The 25,819-nt window shown below is 47.6% G+C and overlaps 1 protein-coding gene across 4 annotated transcripts in view; it reads left to right on the top strand.

Annotated features, from left to right (window-relative positions):
• The first annotated feature begins 17,282 nt into the window (after positions 1 to 17,282).
• The window catches only part of DEPTOR (DEP domain containing MTOR interacting protein), a 119,661-nt gene continuing 111,124 nt past the window's right edge, over positions 17,283 to 25,819 (top strand). Inside the window, exons 1-2 of one of the 4 annotated variants that reach the window (XM_054018025.1) lie at positions 17,283 to 17,796; positions 18,372 to 18,467. In XM_054018025.1, coding sequence (XP_053874000.1) covers positions 18,382 to 18,467 — 86 coding nt within the window. In that variant the 5' untranslated portion in view covers positions 17,283 to 17,796; positions 18,372 to 18,381. Of the gene's footprint in view, positions 17,797 to 17,822; positions 18,162 to 18,371; positions 18,468 to 25,819 lie in introns of those variants that run through there. The other 3 variants (XM_054018027.1, XM_054018023.1, XM_054018028.1) reach the window with 3 other exon arrangements.

Raw genomic sequence — 25,819 nt, 5'->3', positions numbered from 1 at the left:
AACTTTGATTGCTTCTCCACGCTGGTGTGTTCATTGGCGCGAAACACACCGGGCAACAAACCCCGCTGTTGCTTTCCTCGGGCACTCTGTGCCGGCAACAGTCTCGGCGTCCCTGGGTGGGCTCGAGGCTGAAATTTAGCCTTGCCCGGACCCCTCTCGGAGGTCGACGGATTGCGGCGACGACCGACGCCCAGCGCGCACCGGTGACTTCATCGGGGCCTCAGCGGAGACGCGGTTTGGTCGACCCCAGAGGGCACAACAGTACAACGCGCTTGTACAGTGGAGAAGTGGCTGCGGGCGACGGTGGGGAACCGGTCCCGTGGATAGGGCGACGGTGCGAAACTGGACCCTTGGATAAGATAGGAACAGTCCAGTGGGGACTTTACCTGTTTTGACCTGGGGACGCCCAGTGTCTTCCTAGGGTATGGGGCAGGGACAGAGTACTTTAGGCAGGGCATGGTGTACGCCCTTAGAATGCATTCTGGTGAACTGGAAAGTGTTTGAATCGGATCCATTGACTAAAAGTAAACTGAAAAGGTTCTGTACAGTAGACTGGCCTCAGTACCAGCTGGAGGACCAGGAAAGGTGGCCACCGGAAGGATCACATAATTATAATACGATCCTTCAATTACTTCTGTTTTGTCAGCGAACGGGTAAATGGAATGAACATATGTATGTACAGTTGTTTATGTTGCTAAGAGATAGGTCAGATCTTTTGCAGAGGTGTAATTTAACCCCGGCAGGACCGGCAGTGGCTAATGTTAGTCCTTCGAACCCCTCCCCGGTTGTGATGGCAGAGCCGGTGTCCCCTTCGGCTCCAACACCCCCACCCTATAAAGACAAGGTGCCTCAGGTCCCAGAGATTGCCCCCTCAGTGGGATTCTATCCATTGATTACTGAGACTCGGATAGCCCGTCCTGGAACAGACAACCGCCCGGCCACTACTATGCAGGTCTATACGCATGTACCTTTTAACCCAGTCGACCTAGCAGCCTTTAAGGCACAGGCAGGGGAATTCTCCACGAACCCAAGCAAGTTTATCCCAGTCTTTGAGGGGTGCCTGGCTAGCCATAAGCCTGACTGGGATGATTGTAATGTCCTTATGCGGACCCTGCTGTCTGAGGTGGAGTGTAATCAGGTCGTGTCAAAGGCACGGGAGGAGGCACAGAATGCGTGGATAATGACCCTTGCAATTGAGCCCTCAGCCATGCAAGCCCCAGAATGGAGCCAGTGGGAGGAGCAGGTATATTCTCTGGTATGGGCATCCGGGGTCCCAGGAAAAGCAGCCCATCAACCCCCCGTTAATGTTCAGCTCTTGCCTGGAAAAGGTCCAGTGTGAATTAAGCAGTATCTGATCAAAAGGGAAGCCAGAGAGGGACTGCAGGAGACTATAGACCAGTTCCTAAAGTATGGGGTACTTCGAGAATGCCAGTCAGCTTGGAACACTCCCATCTTGCCTGTACAAAAGCCCAATAGCACATATCGGCTGGTCCAGGACCTGAGGGCGGTTAATGAACGGGTTAAGACTCTGCACCTCCTTGTTCCCAACCCGTATACACTGTTGGCCTCTATAGGGGGCAGTACACCCATTTTTCGGTCCTAGATTTAAAGGACGCTTTCTTCACGATTCCGGTTGACACCCAATCTCAGGAGATTTTCTCTTTCGAGTGGGAGGACAAGAAAAGGGTTAAAAAGCAGCTTTGCTGGACAGTGTTGGCCCAGGGATTTAAAAATTCCCCCACCCTTTTCGGCCAGGCCCTGGCCAGAGACTTGGAGGAGTGGGACAATGAGGACAAGGTCCTCCTCCTGCAATACGTAGATGACTTGTTAATTGCCGCTGTGGGTTTAACCCCTTGCCTTAAAGCCACTGTGAGCCTCTTGAACTTTGTTGGACTCCGAGGATATCGGGTAGCACAGAGTAAGGCTCAGATTGCCCTCCCAGAAGTACAGTACTTAGGATTCCACATAAAGCAGGGGGAGTGTCAGCTTTCAAACTAAAGGAAGGAAGCTATCTGTCAAATTCCTATCCCAAGCAATCGTAAACGGCTCAGGGCATTTCTGGGCATGGCAGGTTTCTGCAGAATATGGATCCCAAAGTTTGGACTGTGGGCTAAACGCTTCTACGAATGCGTTAAGGGAGCGGATCACGACCCCTTTCACTGATCCTCAGAAGGCATTTAAGGTTTTAAAAAGGAAACTGATGGAAGCCCCAGCCCTGGGAGTGCTTACTCAGTTATTAGGCACCTGGAAACGTCCCGTGGCTTCTTATCTCAGTACATGTGCTCTCTGTCTGCTGTCCTCTGTTCTCTCCACAGGTATACCAGAGCTTTGCAGCCTATCCTGCTGGATGCCCCGTCCACTCCCTGCAACCAGGTGACTCCGTTCTCGCTCGTACCTGGAAGGACGAGCCTCTCCAAGAGAAGTGGAAGGGACCCCACACCGTCCTGCTGGTCTCACACACAGCAGCAAAGGTTGAGGGACACAAAAACTGGATCCATCACTCTTGTCTAAAAGCAGTGCCCGCTCCTGAACGGTGGACCGTCCAGCCTACGGAAAAGACTGCCAGTGATGACCTGGGACTTAAACTGTTATTCAAAAGACAATAAGGTCTGCTGGGAATGCCCTGTGACCTCTTTGGACAGTCGCAGCACACTCCCCGCGAAAACTCTGAGCATTGGTTGTGTTTACTTTCACAGGGCCGGCCTAACCTGGTGGCCTGGTCCCTTTTGTTTTTAGTCTGCCTGCTATTGGTAATTGTTATTTTGTGGGTATTTGGGGAATTGTAATTGTTAGACTCCAGGGTCAAATGCCCAAAATGTAAATAGGTCCAGGGTCTGCCACTGTGTTACTCTTTGCCATAGGGGCACTCCTCTCATTGACTCCCGTTTCCCCCCAGGCACATGCGGGATGGAGAAAAATCCCTATCAACTTAGAAACAAATACGTATGAGGCCCTGAAGGTTTGCTTTGCCCAAGAGTTTAACCTCTCTAACTGCTGGGTATGCTCCCAAATCCCGCACCACGTGGCAGGGTTACCTTGGAGGGTGGTCCCCCAAAATTGGTCAGATATCTGCTGGGAATGGTTCAGTAGGGGAAAAAAATACCTCGGGTACTCCCTTGTTGCAAAACTGTACCACTGAATCCCAGTATGCATTAAGGGACGACCCCTGGAAGCCGCAGGCCAACTCAACACATCTCCCTTCCCCTATTAGGCTGCGGCCAGTGGCCCCCGGGTTGGTGTGCTATCGACAGTTCAAGTCTACCAATTACACCTGGCCCGCTGGAAATAACACCTGTCAGTATTATTTATCCCCTGACAATGACGCTTCCATCCCTGTCTATGTTAATGGCAAATCCGACTCTACCGCCCGGTTCGGACCATTTAGTGACACCCAAACAAGTAGGTGAAGTAGCGGTTATAATGGCTTGGTAGGGAATGGCCACTCCTTTTACATTTGCGGTACCTCTGCCTATAAGTGGCTACCGCATCAGTGGTATGGAAGCTGCTATCTAGGATATCTTGCCCCTCCCCTTCGTGTCCTCCCTAAATTGCCCCCTGGCCGCCCCAGACAGCGTAGATCTTTGTATGCCACCCCAGAGCCCATTACGGAAGGAGACAGGTTGGGTATGATCCTCCTCCCATCCTATGGGGTGGGACGGCTGGCTCAATTTTATCGTAGGCTCTCTATGTTTCTCACCAAGTTCGCCAATGAAATCTTGGCCATAGAGAAAAGCCTTAACTCAGAACTTTACCAGCTCTGGTTCCTGTCCCTGCAAAACAGACAAGCCTTTGATTATGTTTTAGCCTCCCAGGGCGGGGTGTGTGCCCTTATTGGGAGTGAATGTTATACTTATGTCCCGGAAAACTCACAGGACATTAACAAGCACATCCTGTCGGCCGAACAGGCTTTCGAGCAGTGGAAGGCCCAGGAAAGGGAACCCACGGTTTTCGATTCCCTTTGGAGTTGGTTGCCCAACCTGGGAGGACTGGCGGTGGCCTTGTGCGTCTCCTCCTCACAGGTGTGGTACTGTGCCTGGTCACCCTCCTCCTGATCGCTTGTTTTAAAATGCTCCTCCATAAGCTTTGTGCCCCCCGTTCCCCAAAAGTCCCGACATGCCCTCTCATTTATAACCCCAGCTCCATGGCACTCAATCGTATCTTGTCCACAGAATATGAGAAAACTCAGCCAAAGGCTTGTTGAGTATTCTCAAAGGAGGGAGTTGTTGGTGTCATTAGGCATAACCCTAGGTAACTCGGGAGGGTGGAAGACCACGAGTGTCGATGAAGCCTTCCTGCACTAGGCCCTGGTGTGTTCATTGGCGTGAAGCACACCGGGCAACGAACCCCGCTGTTGCTTTCCTCGGGCACTCTCTGCCGGCAATAACAGTCCGCAATTGCAGGCTATCCAGTGCATTGTTGTTTCCTCAGCGAATAGGGCAAATGATGGAAGAGGGCTTACTACACACACTGTAGGGAAAAAGACTGTGTATCCTAGTTTATGACGATGACTCTGTCCCCCAAGACCTACTAGCTGCCTGAATTGTCCTGGTTTTTCATTTTGTCAGTCAAAACATTTTTTTCTTAACTATGAAAAGTTGGTTCAAGATGTATCACTACCCAGAGTAGACTGTGCTTTGTGTTGACAACAAACAGTCCAGTGGAATGTGTTTAGTGTTATGAACAGTGCTTGGGGAGAAGAGCCAAATGAGATTACACTTTCTTTAAGCTGTTGTTTCGAACAAAGTGAACCTTATTGACACTTGTTCAATGATTCATGATTAACTAATTCAAATCACCAAGTTACTGGGGGGAAAAATCCTCCACTCCAAAAAAATATGCTTGAGTCACTGTTGAGACCGAAGCTGACAATAGTGGCACCAATGCACCTTTAAAAGAATGTGCTCTTTTACAAGTATTTTGTCACCCTATGATGTGTTGCCACAAGGATCCTGCGTTTAGATTATGGAATTGGAAATATACTTTAATTTTAGCTGCGTCATCCACTTGTCAAGACTCTTCTCATATGATACTTTACTCACTTTTTAATCTTCATTTTAATAGATCATGTGTTATAACATCTAAAATTTACAAATTAATATATCAGAGATGCATACATTCAGTCAAATCTACAAAAATCAATAGTGAACAGAATACTTGAAATTCATCGTATAATTAGGATTTTTTACATGATGTATACATATGTTAATACAACATTGCAAACAAGCATTTTTACTAAGTCTGTTTAGTATTACTATTAATTATATTCTAAAAGTTCAATGACTTGGAAGTGGGTGGGGGGGAAGAGTTGTAGCAGTAGCAGCTGCCATTGGGGTGGGGTGGGGTGGGAGAGAGGTCATACAGTTATTACCCCCAGGACTCCTGCCCCATCCACACACCCCGCTCCCTGTCCCCTGACTGCCCCCGGACCTCCGCTGCCCCATCCAACCCCCCCCTCCTTCCTGACTGACCCCCCCCGGAACCCCTGCCCCCATTCAACCCCCTGTTCCCCCCTAGACCACCCTGACCCCTGTCCACACCCCCTGTTCCCTGCCCCCTCACCGCGCTGCCTGGAGCACCGATGGCTGGCCACACTACAGCCAGGCCACGCTGCCGCCGCCACCACCACCGCCACCACACAGCACAGAGACCAGGTCAGGCCGGTCGCACTGCCCCAGAAGCTCACAACCCCACCGCCCAGAGCATTGCGCCGGCGGCAGAGTGAGCGAGCTGAGGCTGCGGGGGAGGAGGGACAGCAGGAGAGGGGTACTTCCATGTTTCTTAAAGATTCCTCTCATAAAAGAACCTCACTTACCACCATCCTTCCCCTCTGCCCCACTTTGAACATCAAATAACAAATCTCTAATTTACATTTCCCTTCCTAGCTAGCTTCTAAAAATAACTACATGGCGGCAGACTGATTTAACACATACGTAGTAAAAACAATTTATTTGACAAATATATTTTTTTAAAAAGCAACTCAGTGAATTGGGGCAAAAGCTCACCTAATATAAGTGCTCACTTGTGTTTAATGTAAATAACCCCAATGTTCTACTACTTGCAGGTGGCTTAAAGCCTATTAGCCCTCCCTGGCTGTTTGAATTTCCCTCTGGGGAAGATCTACTCTTCTGCTGGCCTCCTGGCAGACAGGTGCCAATCTAAAAGACAGCTCCTAATTATGCCCCTTTTCTCCTACCCATCATCCAATAAGATGGCTTTGGACCATGGGGGTGCAAATACAAGTAACCCCTCTCTTTAAGTAGGTTGTACATACTTGAATAAACACTTGTTATAACAAATTGTATGCATGCTGCTGCTAAGAGCATTTTTTATATTTAGCACTTTAAATTATGCACAGTGATGTATCCCCAGGGGCCACTGGAAACAAAGATACCTCATAAAATAAGGATGTTTTATAAGGCTACAACTTCAGTTACCAACCTTAAACAGATAATAGCAACAACAGGAAGGGATGAAATTGTAATTTTTGTGGTAAAGGATTGGCTATGACCAGTTATTCTGACCCTAAACTACCTTTTGACCAAATAAACAGCTGGACATTTATAATTGTTTTGCCCACCCAGACCTGGACACAAACTTGCACCATAGGCCAAAAAGAATAGACGCTGGTGGATATTGTCTTAATAGCATTGACTGACCCCATTCGTTCTGAGGGTATGTCTACACATGGAGCTGGAGGTGTGACTCCCACTTTCCATGGAAATACTTGCACTAGCTTAGGGTTACCATACGTCCGGATTTTCCCGGACATGTCCGGCTTTTTGGGCCTCAAATCCCCGTCCTGGGGGAAATCCCAAAAAGCCAAACATGTCCGGGAAAATAGGGACATGCGGGGCAGGGGGTGCTGGGCCGGGGGCCGGGGCCAGTGGTGCTGGGCCGGGGCCGGGGCCGGCGGTGCTGGGCCGGGGGCCGGGGCCGCTGGGCCGGGGGTGCTGGGCCGGGGGTGCTGGGCCGGGGGTCGGGAGTGCCGGGCTGGGGGCCGGGGCTGGGGGCCAGGCCGGCGGTGCTGGGCCGGGGGCTGGGCCGGGGGCCGGGGCCGGGCCGGCAGTGCTGGGCTGGGCCGGGGGTGCTGGGCGGGCTGGGGGTGCTCGGCCGGGGGCTGGCCCAGGCCGGCACCCCAGGGCCCGAGCCGAGCCAGGCTGGAGACGCCGGGGCCAGGGCCGGAGGGAGCCGCTCGGTTGGGGGGGCCAGACTGGGCCGCGCCTCCTCCCCCCACCCAGCTTACCTGCTGCCTGCTTCAGGCTTCCCACGAATCAAATGGTCGCGGGAAGCAGGGGAGGGGGCGGAGTTGGGGCGGGGACTTTGGGGAAGGGGTGGAGTTGGGGCGGGGCCTGGGCCCGTGGAATGTCCTCTTTTTGGACGCTCAAAATATGGTAACCCTACACTAGCTCAATGAGCTAGTGTGCTAAAAATAGTAGTGTAGTCAGGGTAGCACGGGCAGCACTGAACAATCAGCAGTGACATGGACTAGCCATGCCAGGTATAAACCCCCCTGAACCCTGTGGGTATGTACTTCACACAGACGTGCTACCATGGCTACACACGAGTATGTGCAAGTGAGCTCAGAATTACGCTTGGAACTAGGAGTAACTAAAGAGTTACTAACCTCTCCCCACAACCTGGTGACAAAATTTACATCCTGCAAGACTATGCTGTACCACCAGATGCCGCTAGCAACTAGTGATATTTTTATGTCTAGCATACTATTCAGCCTCTAGATGTCTCTGTGCTGAATAGAGTTAAAGACAGGGAATGATCCCTGTTTGGTAAATTAGGGAGACAAAGCTGAAACTCTAGCTTTGTGGAATGCTGTTTGCTTATGGCTGTAGCTTATCGTTTTCTTTAATAAAAGAGCTGGACTGTGATTTCACATATCATGGCAGCAGCTGTTTGGCTGGCATCCCACCAAGCTCCCTGCTCCTCAAAAACCAAAATTGTATATCCAGATTGAACAAGTCATAACAGATTGAATATAGTCACTATCAGATAAACATAGTCAGAGAAAAACACATCTGGGCAATTGTACAATATCCTCAAATGTTCTAAGTAGGGTCCTACCAAATTCACAGTCTATTTTGGTCAATTTCACAGTCATAGGATTTTAAAAATCATAAATTTCATGATTTCAGATATTTAAATCTGAAATTTCACGGTGTTGTAACTGTAAAGGTCCTAACCCAAAAGGGCGTTGTGTGGAGGTGGTCGCAAGGGGGGTCTTACTATTGTAGGGGGGTCTTACTATTGCCACTGTGATGTTGCACCCCATAATGCTTTATAGAAATATGCTTATGAGTGTAAATATGACATAACTGGAATATGTTTTATGCTAGATATGCCATGTAACATATCTTTGCAAAGGTTATGTTCTTCTGCATGTATTCATCCTATTTGTATGCATATATCATTTTTGTATTCGAGGTTATGAATATTGGCTGTGTACTTGTTTGATCTTAAGTAGCCTCAGTGAAGCATTTAGTCAGCTTCTTGAGAAAAGACTATTCTCAGTAACTGCCCAATCAAGAAACACTTAGTTTGACAATAGACTTTGATAGACGCCTATCCAAATCTGAGCTTTCCTGGGAACGTTCCTATAGAGAACTAAGTCATGCATGGACATGTGACTTGCCCACTTTTTACTTATTAATTAACCCAGAGCAAGTAATTAATTCCTGGGGGAGCAAACAGCTGTGCATATCTCTCTATCAGTGTTATAGAGGGCGGACAATTTATGAGTTTACCCTGTATAAGCTTTATGGAGAGTAAAACGGATTTATTTGGGGTTTGGATCCCATTGGGAACTGGGTATCTGGGTGTGGGAGACAGGAGCACTTCTTAAGCTGTTTTCAGTTAAGTCTGCAGCTTTTGGGGGATGTGGTTCAGACCTGAGTCTGTGTTTGTAGCAGGCTTGCCTGTCTGGCACAACCAGGCAAGGTACTGAAATCCCAAGCTGGCAGGGAAAACAGGCTCAGAGGTAGTCTCAGCACATCAGGTGGCAGTCCCAAGGCGGTTTCTGTGACCCAACCCATCACAGCCATGCTGTAGCAGGGCGGCCACCCCGCTCTGTCTCAGAAAGGATTAAAAGCCAGCCCTTGGAGAGGGCTGGGGCTGAGAGCCAATCAGAGAAGGCTGGGAAGTAGCCAATCAGGGCAAGGCTGGGCCCTATAAAAGGGCTTCAGGGCCAGAAGACTGCCAGTTTCTCTTCAGCCTTGAAGAGGGAAAGATTGGCTGCCTGCAAGCAGAAGGGGGTACCTTGAACAAAGCAGTGCTGGGAAGAGCTAAGGAGCTCCAGCCTGGCATACTCCCAGGTTGAGGCTTTGCTTCCAAGGCCTGAGGCAGTACTGGGTCTGTGGGGAAGCAGCCAAGGAAGGAAGAGGCAGCTGGTCCAACCCTCTTGTTGCTGATGAGTGGCCACTTCAGACTGCAGTTTGCCCCTGAGGGATGGGGCTAAATGAAGACTGGCAGTAGGTCATTGAGGCAAGGTGGGATTGGGGGTTCCCCGGGGGAGGGAAGGACCCTGGAGTGTGGAGTGCTATGGGGCAGTACCCCAGAGAAGGGACACCACAGGCCAGGAGGGACATGGGGCCTACACTGATGCCAGTGGTAAGACCAGTAGTGACAGCAGGAGAGACAGACACCGGCCAGCAGAAAGTGCTCTGGAGCTGGAAGAGCTAATTCCTGAGGTAACCAACAGGAGGTGCTATGGTAGTGAGTGTGCGCCTTGCTACGCACCCTTACTTCTGGGCTGCTGCTGCAGGTGGCACTGCCTTCAGAGCTGGGCAGCAAGAGAGTAGCAGCTTCTGACTGGGAGCCTAGCTCCGAAGCAGCGCCTTGCCAGCAGCAGCATGGAAGTAAGGAAGGTGATACCCTACGATGCCTCCTTTATCCCCTTCCTTACTTCCATGCTGCTACTGGCAGGGCGCTGCTTCAGAGCTGGGTTCCTAGCCAACAGCCACTGGTCTCCAGCCACCCAGTTCTGAAGGGAGTGCAGAAGTAACGGTAGCAATACCATGACCCCCCTACAATAATATTGTGACCTTCTCTCTCCCCCTCCTCCCACCACACACACAGGTGGATTAGGGTTTCCTGGGGCTGTGGGGTGGAGCAAGTGGGGGGGCCCATTCCATCCCTTCTGCCTGTGGCCCTGACCCCATTCCTCCCTTCAGCTTGTGCCCCCACCCACAGTCCCATCCCTTTCCCCGGGGCCTGTCCCTGTTTCTTCCAGGGTGCCCCAGCATTCCATCCCCCCACTGCAGCCCCAACACCCCTTTTGCTCCTTTCTGCCTCCCCCAACAGTGGGTTCAAGACCAGAGAAGCTTTGTCACCACGTCATGGCTCCAGGGCCGCAGCAGGGAGTAAAAGCTTCTTCAGTCCCAGGGCGGCAGTGGGAGTCTGGGTGATGGGACTTCCCTTGTCACCTCCCACACTTCTGTGGGGGACCAGGGTTGGGGCACTGAGGCTTCTCCCACTCAGCACTTCTGCCAGAGAGCAGGTTGGGCACAGGGGCTTGCTCTGGTGGGGATGAGGGTCACTGGGGGGGGGGGGGGGGGGCTGTCCCCATCTAGCTGGCTTCTGCTGGGGAGGGGATCTGGGGCCATGGGGAGAGGGGGTGTTTCCCCATTCCATGGCTGCAGATGGGGTTGGGGGCCACTGGGGAAGGGGCAGGGCTTCCTGCATTCTGCAGCTGTTGCCAGGAACAGAGGCCACTGGGGGGGGGGGGGAGGGGGGGACTTCCACAGCCCAGCATTGCTGCCGCAGAGCCGGGTTGGGGCGCAGGGGCTTCCCCCACCCTGGTAGCCGGGGCCTCTCGGCCTATGCTCCTTCCACCCAGTGGCTAATCCGCCCCGCAACATCCTTTTGGGTCGGGACCTCCAGTTTGAGAAACATTGGTCCTCCCCATGAAATCTGTATAGTATAGGGTAAAAGTACACAAGACCACATTTCACGAGGGAGACCAGATTTCATGGTCCATGATGTGGTTTTTTTTTAGAGTTGTGAATTTGGTAGGGCCCTATTTCTAAGGCATCTCCCCCATATTTGGCAGACTGCTTTCTGATGTGTCTGATTTCCTTGACTTTCTGGATTTGGGAGATCATTTTTAATGCAGTGTGATATGAAGACGTGAGTGGAAGAAACAAGTCGTATAATTGGCAGAGCAAAGGGAGAATGGAAACGTTTGGACACAGCTGTTTGAAGGCAAGGCTGAGTAGTAATTTAAACTTGGTCTATGGATAAGGGGAGTCCAGTGGAATGCTTCAAAAAGCAAAGTAACTATCTTATAAACAGGCCAGGAATATGTGGCTGCTACATTTTGGATTGACAGAGGGGTAAAAATATGAGTATCAGGAAAACTAGTGATGAGGAGGTCATAGTAGTCAAGATAATCGGTATGGCATGGACTAGCGTGTCACTCATCAACATGGGAAGGAGGATAGAGTTTGATTTGTAATAAAATGTCAGATACCAGCAGTCACTTCAGAAAATGTCTGCAAAACATGATTTTTACATGATGTATTATTGCTAAGCCACATTATTAATTTACTATAAGGTTAGAATAGGTTTCTATAATGCTGCTTCATAAAAAAATCCTTTACCTTGATCAGTGAATATGTACTGGATCAACCAAATTGGTTAGTTTTTGCACACTTAAAGATGTAGCTTTCTTCTTCATTGGAAAAGCCTTCCATCTACTTTGCAAAGCAGTCAATAGCAGTGAAATCATATTTATAGCATATTCAGTTTTAAGAAGTCTCTATCAGGTTTATCCCGACTAAACCATTATTTTTTCTAACCTATTAATAGATTAAACACATTTTCCTGTCAGTTAATCTAATTAGTGATATTCACAACAATATAAACACTGTGAAGTCATGTTAATATGAAAATAGCATGTAATCAGCTGACAATCTGCCTCTAAAAGTTCAAGAGCATCAGTATAAAACATACATATACACTCTGTATCTCTGTCCTGCAATTTTGGATCAACGTGTAGTATTTTGCCACTTTTCTGAAATTTATCACCATTTGCAGCCTCTGTGAAAATTAAGTATCATATAATACTAGTTAATTGATAATATAAAAAGTACATGCCTTGCTAATATACATACATATCTATTTTATGGCTAGACACTCCTTGCTACACAGCTAGCGATCAAACTATCTTTCCTGTCAAAGCTCTATTTCAATCAGAGCTCAGATACTACCATGCTGAGGGGGTGAAGTGTAAGAATTTAAATAACTAGGACCCCAATTCTAACTTTGCAAAAAGATAACAAATCAGCACAAGATTTAAATTGTCATCTGCTATTGATGAACTTTGCAAGAACTTTGATCTTATAAAGTATATTTTAGAGATAGGGAAGTTTAAAATGAGCCAGTTTCTCGGTTTGAAAGTTTCCTAACTTTTCCTGTGGTTTGTCACATGTCTAAAACAGCTTGGCCTAAAAACCTGATCTGTTCCATTCTTTTAATCACATAAGCACTGATGTGTCTGACTAGTTTGGACTTGTTTAGTGGGAAAACTATATTGTCTTAACAATGTTTTGGAGGTTATAACAAATGAATACCAATAAATGCAATCTGAGCAAGGGGAAAAAAGTATTATATTCAGTATGAAATGAGGAGGGGAGAGTTGACAATACCCAGCCAGACCCCTGGAACTTGAAAAATTAGCCAGCTATGAGACAATGATAGGTGACTGTATTCTTTGCAAATAAGCCTGTGTGTGTGGGTTTTTTTTTTTTTTTTTTTTTGTGGTTTTTGGGGATTTTTTTATCAGTGCTAAAATAAAAGTAAAGCTGAAAAGCCACACATTTGGTTTATATTTTTCTGTCTCCCTCGATGAGGGAGGAACCAGGTATTTAAAAATCTGAAGTCCACATAATGCTTGCTCTTGTGGAAAAAGAAGAGAGGACAAACTAAAATGGTTTAAAAATTCCTCAACCCTACTTATCTGATGCCTTTTCTCTCTAAAGAGCTCCCCCATCCTTTCCATTAAATAATCAAGGCCTTAATGGTTTGTTCTGTCATTGTCTTGATGTAGCTCTAGTCATCCACTCAGGGGAAAGAGAAACAATATTATGTGACTCACATGACTAATCACATAGCAGAAATGACAAATACATGAATATTTGTAACCATCACTTTGTGAGAAAGTCACAGACTAACAAATGTTTGCAAAACGGTATTCCTTGAACAGTATTTAAAAAAAGTTGCTCTACTTATCACACCACTCCCATCTGTTGCACTTTCTGCCACAGTGCCACCTGTGGATCTCTACCTGTTCTATCTATGTGCCTGGAACTTGTGTTCATCATTCTGAGCTTTCCCCAAGACTGATTGTACATATGCCCACTCACGCCAACCCCTAGAGCTGATGGTGAAAGTAAGAAAGAGTGCAAAGCAGTATCCACTACTGCCTGTGTGAAAATAACCCCCTCCTTTGATAGGTGATACTCAAGTTCTTAATCAAAGTTTGATTCTTAATTAGTGTTCTGAGTTTCTTGTTTGCAGGGTGAAGCTAGTTGGTTAATCCCAGTGTCACATATTACTTAAACATTTACCCTTTTAGAATTTTGAGGAAATTACACAAATGCATAATGTTAGAATATATATTTAGTAGGATGCACTCTAACATGATATCCTCAGACCTTTCCCATCCATGCAGTAATATTCTATATGTAGTGTAAGAATTTTCAATTTACACGTCTAACAAGTGATAAACTGGATGTCAGGTGTACACACACAAAAATGCAACTACGTAATCCTTAGATAATTCTGAACAGAAAATGACGTTCTCCTTGATTTCTAAGTTTAAAAAAAAAAATTCAGCCAAATACACATCTTACACAGAAATGCTCTGTAATTTAGAATAAGTAATATTCTTTTGAAATATGCTCTAGCTCAACCACACTATATGGCTTTGATGCAGGAATTACTGAGTGAAATTCTTTATGCAGGAGGTCAAACTAGATGATCAAAATGGTTCATTATGGCCTGGAACTCTATGAATTTATGAAAATGTAAGAAACCAAAATATACACTGCCCAGTTCATCTTCCCAAAGTGGGCTTGAGTAAAAAGTAATATCATCATGTAACTAAAGAGCATTCAGGTGAAATTTGTATAGAGTATTTACATATGAAGCATTGTCAGGCTTCAATGGTGAAATTCCCAAAGTCATGTCTCCCTCTGGGGCATGGACACTACTGGGTGAGTGTAGGGTTGCCAGCTGTCTGGTTTTCGACGGCAGCTGTTAAGTCCAGTTGGTGATGCAGGGGGGCTAAGGCAGGCTCCCTGCCTGTTCTGGCTCTGTACAGCTACCCGGAAGTGGCCAGCATGTCCGGCCCCTAGGCACAGGGGCAACCAGGGAAGCAACCAATATCAAACGGAGTGCCCCAAGGGTCGGTCCTGGGGCGGTTTTGTTCAAGATCTTCATTAATGATCTGGAGGATGGCGTGGACTGCACCCTCAGCAAGTTTGCAGATGACGCTGTAGTAAGATGAGGCCCGGAAACATAAACTCTTGTATCAAAGGCCCAGTCTGAGGCCTGAAGCAAAGTACTTCCAGGCACTGCTAAGCAAAAGTTGGGCTGCGAGCCAGAGGCAGGCCCTACTCACAGAAGTTGGTGAGAAGAGAGTTGTTAGAAGCAGGTGCATCCACACGTAAGTGCTAATAAGAGGAACTTGTGCTAAGATGGCATCAGGACTCTCCACAGAGCTAACAAGGAACAGGCAGGTGCATCTTAAAGACAGGGTCAAAAGGACAACATGATGGATAGGTTTGTTTGAACCAACATAATCAAAGAGGGAGACAGCCCCCAATGAGTAAAGAGGCTGTACTTCAATACGTCAATAGGAATGAGTAATCTGTCCTGTAACTGTATAAAAGTAGGGGCCAGACTGTCAGGCATAGGGGGCAGTGGAAAGTCCCGCCACTGACTGAGCCGGTCCATTGCAAGGGAGCACAAATTCATAGTATGTTTTGTAGAGTCCACGGGAAACTATTACTGTGCTTCGTTTGACAATAAACCTGGCTCGCGTTCCTTCGTACCTTACTAGAGTATGTGGTGTTTGGGGGTTCTCCTGGGGTTTGCTATGTCAGCTATCTGTGCAGAACTGGGGCAGCACACAGAGGGAACACGGACGCAGCCAACTGTTATCATCATCGAACAAGAGCAGAGCATCACACCGGTAGCCACTGACAACAGACGCTAAACTGGGAGGAGTGGTAGGTATACTGGAGGGTAGGGATAGCATACAGAGGGATCTAGAGAAATTAGAGGATTGGGCCAAAATAAATCTGATGAGGTTCAACAAGGACAAGGGCCGAGTCCTGCACTTAGGACGGAAGAATCCCATGCACTGCTACAGACTAGGGACCGAATGGCTAGGCAGCAGTTCTGTAGAAAAGGACCTAGGGGTTACAGTGGACGAGAAGCTGGATATGAGTCGACAGTGTGCCCTTGTTGCCAAGAAGTCTAATGGCATTTTGGGCTGTATAAGTAGGGGCCTTGCCAGCAGATTCAGGGATGTGATCATTCCTCTCTATTCGACACTGGTGAGACCTCATCTGGAGTACTGTGTCCAGTTTTGGGCCCCATGCTACAGGAAGGATGTGGAGAAATTGGAAACAGTCCAGGGGAGAGCAACAAAAATGATTGGGGGGGCTGTAGCACATGACTTATGAGGAGCGGCTGAGGGAACTGGGATTGTTTAGTCTACAGAAGAGAAGAATGAGGGGGGGGGCGAGATTTGATAGCTGCTTTCAACTACCTGAAAGGGGGTTCCAAAGAGGATGGCTCTAGACTGTTCTCAGTGGTACCAGATGACAGAACAAGGAGTAATGGTCTCAAGTTGCAGTGGGGGAAGTTTAGGTTGGATATTAGGAAAAACTTTTTCACAAGGAGGATGTTGAAGCACTGGAATGGGTTACCTAGAGAGGTGGTAGAATCTCCTTCCTTAGAGGTTTTTAAGGTCAGGCTTGACAAAGTCCTGGCTGGGATGATTTAGTTGGGGATTGGTCCTGCTTTGAGCAGGGGGTTGGACTAGATGACCTCCTGAGGTCCCTTCCATCCCTGATATTCTATGATTCAGCGTGCTGCCCCAGCACTAGCTCCGCAGCTCCCATTGGCTGGAAACCACAGCCAATGGGAGCTGTGTGGGCAACACCTGCAGGCGTGGGCAGCACACATAGCGTAGAGCCGCCTGGCTGTGCCTCCGCTTAGGGGCCGGACATGCTGACTATTTCTGGAAGCCTGCCTTAGCCCTGCTGCATCACTGACTGGAAGCTGCCTGAAGTAAGCGCTGCCCAGCTGGAGTCCGCACCCCGAACCCCCTGCCCCAGGTCAGAACCCCCCGTACCCTAACTCCCTTCCAGATACCACACCCCCACCTGCACCCCAACCCCCTACCCCAGGTCAGAACCCCCTCCTGCACCCAAACTCCCTCACAGACCCCATCCCCTTCCCCTAGCCCTGAGCACCCTCCCAGAGCCTGCACCCCCTTCTGCACTCCAAACCCCTTGGCCCATGCCAGGAGCCCCCTCCTGCACCCCAAATCCCTCAGCCCTACCCCAGAGCCTGCACCCCCAGCTGGAGCCCTCACCCCAGCCCCCAGTCCAGTGAAAGTGAGTGAGGGTGGGGGAGAGCGAGTGATGGAGGGTGGGGCCTCGGGGTGGCAGGGAAAGGGTGTTCCTTTTTGTGCAATTAGAAAGTTGGCAACCCTAAGTGAATGGGGTGAAAGCAGACTCTGCAAGATGCACTATAGGTGCACTTGAAATCTGTTTCCCATGTGGGAAGTTTCTGTGGGTTTCTCTGTACCTGTTGCAATTTAGCACCCTCTTTTGACTGAGGATGCAAAGAACTGGGAGTGGGGAGCTGTTTCTGATGAATACCCCACTTAGAGTTTACCTAACAGGTGACCAGGAATACAAAGTGCTAGAGATTTTAGGCCGGAGTGCTCAGAATTTGGACTCCGATTCCTCTTTGCAAATACCCAAGAACAGTTGCCAAGATACATTCTGTGCAACCGGAGCAGGGCTGTACTTTCTGCCAGGTACTGCAGCACAGACTAGCACAATTCTGCACTCTTGGCTGGGTTTCTTCTTTCTCCATTTCCTTCTGACACTAAAGACCCCTATACTGAGCAAGGGAAAGAAACACTAGCTGCGGGAGCCTCAGAAGGAAAAGTCTAGGGTGATTTAGGAGGAGGATCACACTGGGAGCTCTGCACTCACTACAAGGGGTCAAGGCAAAATTAGAGTAGGTCAGGGGGAATTTGGTTCTAAAGGATCAGTCTATTTTTTCTGCTCTCCCCCCCACACACACTTATTTTTAATTGTTGTAGAGAAAGAAATGCAGGAAGGAAAAACTCTGTGTGGAGTGAGGACAGGAACAGCTGGAGTTTTCCTTGCAAGAGGGTGGGGAGCAGGGGAGGCTGTGTTAGCTGTATCGTGAGTCCTCAGAGCACCTCTGCTCTTGCTCGGCAGCTTGGGCTGCACGCTGCTGTCTCAAAGGTCGCTTGTGATAAGCATAGGGCCTCCCCTCTCTCCCCACTCCGCCCCCCAACCTTGGCTGCTACGGCTTTGGCTGTGACATTCAGTCTTTTCCATGCTGGAGAAGTAGTAGCGAGCAATGTGCTAGACAGAGGGGGACGCTGCTGCCTTGGCTGGACCTGCTGCTGCTGCTGCAACCATGTGTCTCTCTCTCTGGCTGTGACACAGTAACAAGGAAATTGGTGGGATCTGTCGTTATCTCCACAAGGGAAAAGTGACCCGCACAAAGGTAAGCGAAAGTGAGGCGTGGCTCTTCTGGTAGCATTTGGCAGTGGCGCAGTGTCCCTGGAAATAAGCAGACGGGGAAGTCCGTCTCCTCAGAAAGGCTTTTTGCAAAGGGTCGGGAAGCTGAGCAGAAAGCGTGTTTCCTTTGAGCTGTCAAAAATAAATTGCATGGAGGAGTTTAAAAGCTCAGCTCGCTGTTTGGAGAAGCCAGACCAGTAGCCATGCAGCGATGTGCTGCAAACTAAAAATCACCCATGCCGCTTTGCAGCGCTGGGAAACGCAATCAAACTAACCGATCGATGGGACTTAATTAAAACGGGGCAGAGCCTGCAGGAGACTGGAACTGGGCTGAAATGTTCCCTTTAAGATGTGTGCGGTGCAGATTAAGGATCTGTTTCGTTACTAAATTTGCAGGGAAGGAAGGGGATTTTAACAGGGGTGGGGGAGGGGTTGGGATGTATTTATGTTGTCATTTAACCTAACCTCGTTGTCATTTAATAAGCGTAATCAACCAGCCCCGTCATCCAGTGCTGAGAGCTGCAGCCTCCCTTAGCCCTGTTGTGTTGTATGTCCCGGCAGGCTGGTAGCGATGGAGGAGGACATGGGCAGCATGCAGCAGAAGGCGGCTGAACTGGAGCACATGGCTGAGGTCCTGCTCACTGGGGAGCAGCTACGGTAGGAGATGGCTCCTTCCTCCCGCTCAAACATTGCTACAGACTCTAAAAGGGGGAGGGTGACCAGATATCCCGATTTTATAGGGACAGTCCCGATTTTGGGGTCTTTTTCTTATATAGGCTCCTATTACTGCCCACCCCTGTCCTGACTTTTCACACTTGCTGTCTGGTCACCCTAAAAAGGGGAAACTCCTTTGCCCCTGTTTTTAAGGAAATTGCTGTTAAATGGGCAGCATTTACTTCACAGCGGTGTAAATCTGGATTAACTCCATTTAAATCAATGGCTCAAATTTTGCTCTCGGTTGCACAGGTGCAATCCTGTAGGGCCTGATTCTGGTCTCCCACTGGTGTAAAGCAGAAGTAACTCCACTGATGTCAATGGTGTAAATCTGATGTAAGTGACGGCAGAATCAGAACTGCAACCTCTGTGAACTTGTGTGCCTCACCCTCTCTAAACCCAAATTATCAGTGCACACACATACCTCTGTCAGACCTGCTAAACCACACACATTTGGGAAATGAAGGGTTTTTGTGTGTGTTTCAATTAGATTCTTACAAACTCCTGCTTTCAGCCTGTCACAGCTGCTCAGCTCTGCTGTTTCAGCTAGGAATTGGGCTATGTGTAAATAGTATTGCAGGCCTGGGATAATGAGTTATCTATCATTCCTTGTAATAGTTACTGAGACTGCTACAGTCCAGGGGAAGCTTTCTATTCCATTCTGGTTAGGGTCTTCTAATTTGGTCATAGCTGTACTATCTGAGGACTCTGGGGAAGGTGACAGCAAGTCAGCAAAGAGGTTTTAAAAGGCAAAACCAGAAGAGGAATAATAATTAAAATCAGATTTTAATAGATTTCTGGTCCAGTGTGTCAAATATGATTGGCACTATAAAATGATTAAGTTAGATGGATAGAATAAACCTCCATTAAGATCCAGGGTTTTTTAGTCTCTTGGAGTAATGCAGAAAGACTTTGGGTCTAACACAGCCCATTTTTTATAGGGTTTTTTTTTTTTTAAATTTTGGATCAGTTGACCAAATTCCTATGCATATCACAGAGCAATAAAGAAGAAAATTGTAAAGCTTCCCAATTCTCACTGTTAACATAACTTGTGATTCAGGAAATACAGACGATTGTATGATAGTGGTATAATCAGAAAGACGTAATAGCAGTATGCCAGAAGTTTTCTTCAAATTTTCAGCAAATCATTTAAAATGCTGGTTTAACATTTTTCATTCATAATTTTGAAAACGTTGCTTGATCTGGGAGCTGTTAAGATGAGAACCAAAGTTCCTTGATTTCATCTCAATCAAAGTCAAATATTCAGACTAATGGTTATTACTAAGATCAGTTTGTATTTTAAATTTGTATGTCAATGGCAGTTAAACTAAGAAAATACACCGCTACCTCGATATAACACGACCCGATATAACACGAATTCGGATATAACGCGGTAAAGCAGTGCTCCGGGGGGGTTGGGCTGCGCACTCTGGTGGATCAAAGCAAGTTCGATATAACGCGGTTTCACCTATAACGCGGTAAGATTTTTTGGCTCCCGAGGACAGCGTTATATCATGGTAGAGGTGTAATTACCACTAAAGCAGAATGTTTAGGAATCCTCTTCAGTTTTAAGATGCTAGTTCAGAAGACATTTTCATAGCTAGTAGTCGTTTTTTTAGGTTACTTATGCTGGTCAGATCCTCAGCTGGTTTAAATTGGTGTAGTTCCAGAGTAAGTGAAGCATTGCTGATTTTCATCAGATGAAGATCTGGCCCATGGGTTTTGGTTCTTATTCTAAACTGGTATGTATACATTTTCTTAGGAATTAAGCTTAGGAATCTTAGCTTCAGCTGTTGGGGCCAAGTTTTTAAAGGTACTTAAGTGCTTAAAGAGGCAGATAGGCAATAGGAGTTAGGTCAGGGTTCTCAAACTGGAGGTCGGGACCCCTCAGGGGTCACGAGGTTATTACATGGGGGAGTCACAAGTTGTCAGCCTCCACCTCTGACCCCGCTTTGCCTCCAGCATTTATAATGGTGTTAACTATATAAAAAAGTGTTTTTAATTTATTAGGGGGGTCACACTCAGAGGCTTGTTATGTGAAAGGGGTCACCAGTATAAAAGTTTGAGAACCACTGAGTTACGCTCTCTTGAAAATGCCACTAGGCACCCCTCTGCACCTTTATGCACCTAAATATGTTTAAAAATCTGGCCCTTGGAGACTCGCCTCACCATTGCTGCAGAAGTTGTAGTGGGGTCAGCCACCTCCCATGCACCCATTATGGCCAGGGGTGCTGCTGTGGTGGTGCCCTCCCAATAGAGTTGCCAACTTTTTACTCGCACAAAACCGACCACCCTTCCCCTGCCCCCTGCTCACTCCATTCCCCCATCCCTCTGTCACTCACTCTCCCCACCCTCACTCATTTGCTCATTTTCACTGGGCTGGCTCGCGGGGAGGGGGGGTGGAGTGCAGGAGGGGGCTCCAGGCTGAGGCAGTGGCTTGGGATGCAAGAGGGGGTGAGGGCTCCAGCTGGGGGTGTGGGCTCTCGGGTGGGGCCAGGGGTGGGTGGGCTTAGGGTTCAGGAGGGGCTCTGGGCTGGGGGGTTGGAGCTGAGGGGTACAGGGCGTGGGAAGGGGCTCTGGGCTGGAGTGGGGGTTGGGATGTGGGGTGGGGCTCTAGCTGGGGGTGCAGGCTCTGGGGTGTGATTGGGGATGAGGAGTTTGGGGTGCAGGAGGGTGTTCTGGGCTGGGATTGATGGGTTTGGAGGGCAGGAGGGGGATCAGGTCTGGGGCGCAGGGGTGTGTGTGAAAAGTGGTCCTTCCGGGAGCTTACCCCAGGCAGCTCCTGGAAGCAGCGGCATGTCCCCCCTCTGGCTGCTACGCAGCGGCACGGCCAGGCGGCTCTGTGTGCTGCCCTGTCTGCAGGCGCTGCCCCCACAGTTCCCATTGGCCACAGTTCCTGGCCAATGGGAGCTGCGGGGATGGTGCTTAGGGCAGGGGCAGCGTTCAGAATCCCCTGGCTGCCCCTATGTGTATAAGCTGGAGTGGGGACATGCCGCTTTTTCCCAGGAGCTGTGCGGCATGGAGGCTAGCAGGGAGCCTGCCAGCCCCACTCTGCAGCGCTGCCAACCAGACAGTCAATGGCCTGGTCAGCAGAGCCTCCAGAATCCCTTTTCGACCGGGTGTTCCAGTCAAAAAACAGACACCTGGTCACCCTACCTGCCAATGATTTTCCCCTCAAAGGGCTTCTTAAATAAACATTCCCTGCAGATTCCTGAATTTCCCTCCTGCTGACTTGGGGTCCTGCAGGAGCCCTTTTGCTCCCTGTAGCATCTATATAGATGGGGCTCATTCTGTAATCAGGGCTGGCTTACCTGCAGGTTCTCCAGCCCATGGGGCAAGCCATCCTGCTATAGTAATAATATGTTACTTATTTTTACATGATGCTACCAGAGAAAATAAAGACAGTCTGTACCCCTATAAATCAATGGGGATCCACATGGATGGAAGGATCCACTCTTGTGAAATCTGATTCCAGGATTCGGGCCTAGGTTTATCTCTGAATTTGTATCCCCCTCTGATACAAATATTTGTGTCTTATTTTTTCACTGTCTAGATCATCTGGGCAACAGAATAAGTTTGTTAGCTGCACATTTTGTTTCAGAAAATAAGGGCCGCCAATATATGGTAGCAAACGGGGTGGTAGACAAGTTTTGGCCAATGGTATATTTGTGGTTTCCTTTTCTTTTCCCATCTAAGAGAAGTATATAAACAACTTGCCTGGTTGCCTCAAAGAGGAAGATATTACAATAAAGGTATTATAGATGTGTATAGAACAGACAAACTGATGCTAGAAAATTACAATAAAAACAGATTCTGAAGAAACATACTGTAGTCAGTTCTTAGTGATGCTTACAAACATTACATAAGACCTTAGAGGAGATGATTTAGTGACTAGTGATTATGTGGATAAAATGTGTATGAGTAAGTGCTACATACTTCAGGATCAGGGGGTAGCCGTGTTAGTCTGTATCCACAAAAACAAGGAGTGTGGTGGCACCTTAAAGACTAACAGATTTATTTGTGCATAATCTTTAGTGAGTAAAAAACCTCACTTCTTCAGATGCATGGGATACTTCAGGATGACTGTCAGTGTTCCCTCTGATTTTTCGCATCCGTGTGCAGAATTAATTTTGCTATGTGCACCAATATGGAGATGATGGGTGGCAGGGGTAGGGCGGAGGGGCTTGGAGAGTGGAAGGGGGCTGAGGGCTGGGGCTCAGGGCTGGGTTGAGGAGCAAGGGGGCGAGTGCTCTGGTTGGGGTTGCGGGCTTTGGGGTGGGGCTGGGGAAAGAGGACTCCCTCCCCCCCCAGACCTCTTTCCCCACAGCAGCACCTGGGCTGGGGCTGCAGGAGGGGCGCCTCTCCCTGCCGCAGCCGCTCCGGGGCTGGAGGAGTTAAGTGCGCGGCCTTTCATGGCATCCTGAGTGGCTGTACAGGTGTGCACCTTAGCAGGAACTTAGATGACTGCATACCTCAGGCGTGACAGAATAAAAGGAAAACACAAGAGGGGTACAGGGTACAGGTATGCAAAAAAAACCCTATGAAAATTAGGTGTTTATAATTATACTCTTGGTTTATTTGTAAACCAGATCAGTGTGTGTGACTTTATTCACATATTTGAAATAACTTCATTAAAAATTCTTTGTGGATGTATAAGGTGATGGTGGGTCATGCCACGTACCTTTATTAGCTATAATAATAACTGTTTAGGACCCAATAGTTCCTTCTACTTTTAGAAGTAGTGGCTATCTAAGCAAATATCTGACTAAATTACTGCTGCAAGAATGCATGACCAATGGGAGCATAGCTCCTGAAGAAACCATGATCTCAGTTGGAAGGAGGCCCAGAGGAGCAGTGCAGAGGGTCCAGCCTTCTACAGGACTGGGGTTTGGAAGCTGCAAACCTGCCTCCTCACTAGGGTCCCAATGCATCTCCGGGTAGGCAACTATGTGAAGTGTATGTCACCGGATTTCCTAGTAAGATGGGTTTCTCTGGGGGAGGGTATCATAGCCTTTACTAGTTATAGTTTGGACAGTGTTAGTCAGGTTTAAAGAAATTTAATAATCAGAATATATAGTTGTATTAATATGTAATACAATTGAAGTCAATGGGAGTTTTGCCTGAATAAGAACTTCAGGATCTGGTCCTAAATTATGTATGTCCCAGTAGGTGGCAATGAATCATGTTAATTTCAACATTGTTTTGAGAAGGGATTAGGGTGTCACGGTTGCTGTGAGTTTTTTGTTTCCAACAATATAGCTATCCTCATGATAACTTAGTTTACAAATTACCTTTCCTCTGGCAACAAAAAGCTGCTTCAATAGGTGGGTCCTTTATTTTAGTGAACGTGTTCTGGGGTCTTATATTGCTCCCTGGCTGCATACATGCTCTCTCTGACAAGTCATACCTGTCTGCTGTCTTGCCCTTCTGCACAGGATGAGTTCAATAATGGTTTACCATTGCCAAATCCCTGACAGGTAGTCTTTTTCCAGTCCACAGGCCCCTTGTTTTCTCATGCTTTGTGTCCTTAGTGTACGTGGGCCATAGTTGGCCCACGGAGTAATGAGAAACATTAGAATATCTGAACCCACACCTATCTGGTTGCTTACTAAAATTTGCCTATGATCTAGAAAAGTAAACTCTGGAGTAGGTGTAACTTCAATAACATTTAACCACTTTCCTTCTATGACATTGTGGTGACCTAAATTTTTATATTCCTCTTATTTTATAAGCTCTTGAGCTATCCTGAAGCCACTGTCTCCAGAGCCAGGGCACTATTGAGCAAGCATGTATGCACCATAGTAGAGAAAAGGGCAACATTTAGTTTGTGGCATAAATATTCATCATGAAGGAGGTATGTGTATTTCCACCCTTTTCAAGTTCTTCTTTGTTGTACACTTATAGTATTTTTAGTAACATTATGGTTCCATATGTCTTTATTGATGTATGGTTTGATTTTGAAAGGTCCTGGGGATCTGCAGCTCTCATTGACTTAAATGGAGTGAGTTAATGTTCGGCACTTCTGTAGCTCACGCTATTAGACCTTTAATATGCTAAGACATGTGTTTTAATAATTACAGCCACCATGTAGAAAACAACAATTTTCTTTCAATCAACACAGCTACAGGAAGCTACATGTGTGTAGCAAGACTGTTAAAATGCATGTATATTTATTTATATTTTGTTTGAGAAATACCCTATTATCAAGGAATTGAAGATCAAGTAATAATCATGCCCATGCACTGAGGGCAGAATTAACACTGCTCAGGCAGCCTGGCTTTGCCATTTCTTGTATGCTGGGCTCTTTACTCATTCTCCCACTGCAGTGTTTTTTGGCGTGGGCAGTTTGCAGAGGTAGGCATATGACACGTTATCATTACCTTATTGTGGTGGTGTCCAGCCGCCCCTTTTGTTCACTGATTGTAGACCCATCTTTACCCTATAGAAACAGGCACACAAGGCCTAATTAGGTGGGAGTCTGAAACAGCAGAGTGGGTCTCCCAGGTGTAGCACTTCAGAGGTTGTCTCATAGGTATCAGGATGGGTGGGGAAATCTCTGTGCGCAATGCTCTGACAGGAACTCCCTCTCCCAGTTCCCCCTTTCACATCACCGGAGCTGGAGACCATGGTAGAATTTTTTTGAATGGATGAGGTGAGGAGAACACCATGAAACTAGGAAGGAGGTGGATTGGCCTCCACTCCTGGATTGGCTGAAAGTTGTCAGGGACTAGTCTGGGCATTTCCTCCTTTTGGGACAAATATCCTGGTGTCTGTAGACCCCAGTCTGTTCTGGAGTGCAAAGCCCAAGCACTTTGAATGTATAATTATGCATTTGAATAAATACTGTTGTGGGGGAGACTGAGTTATTGGAGGGCTGGTACAGGGAACGGGAGGGCCAAAGTTAAGAGGCAACAGCAAGGCAGAATTAGTTCATGTGGTGGTTTCAAGAAGTGTACCTGAGCTTCCAGGAATTGTACACTCTATAATAGCACCCTAGAAGATTGAATGCCAAAAAAGCCTACATAAACATAACATTAGCTTGCAATGTTAATAATGTCAGGAAATGCAACAGTTAAGATCTTTGCAGAAATACTAACTTCCATACGTGCACTACCTTTTATTCATATTTTTCTTTGTAAACAAGAATATACAATATTCGAGCTATCCATTTAGGCTTTTAAATAGTGTATGTACTACAAATTAAACATGATCTAAATTGCATTCCTAGTTATAGCTCTGTAACCACATTTACTTCAATATGTACTGGATAACGTAGCCAAGATTATTTTGCTTTA

Source organism: Malaclemys terrapin, chromosome 2 (assembly GCF_027887155.1).
Source record: "Malaclemys terrapin pileata isolate rMalTer1 chromosome 2, rMalTer1.hap1, whole genome shotgun sequence".
Classification (NCBI taxonomy): domain Eukaryota; kingdom Metazoa; phylum Chordata; order Testudines; family Emydidae; genus Malaclemys; species Malaclemys terrapin.
This window is presented reverse-complemented; position numbering and strand designations above follow the sequence as displayed.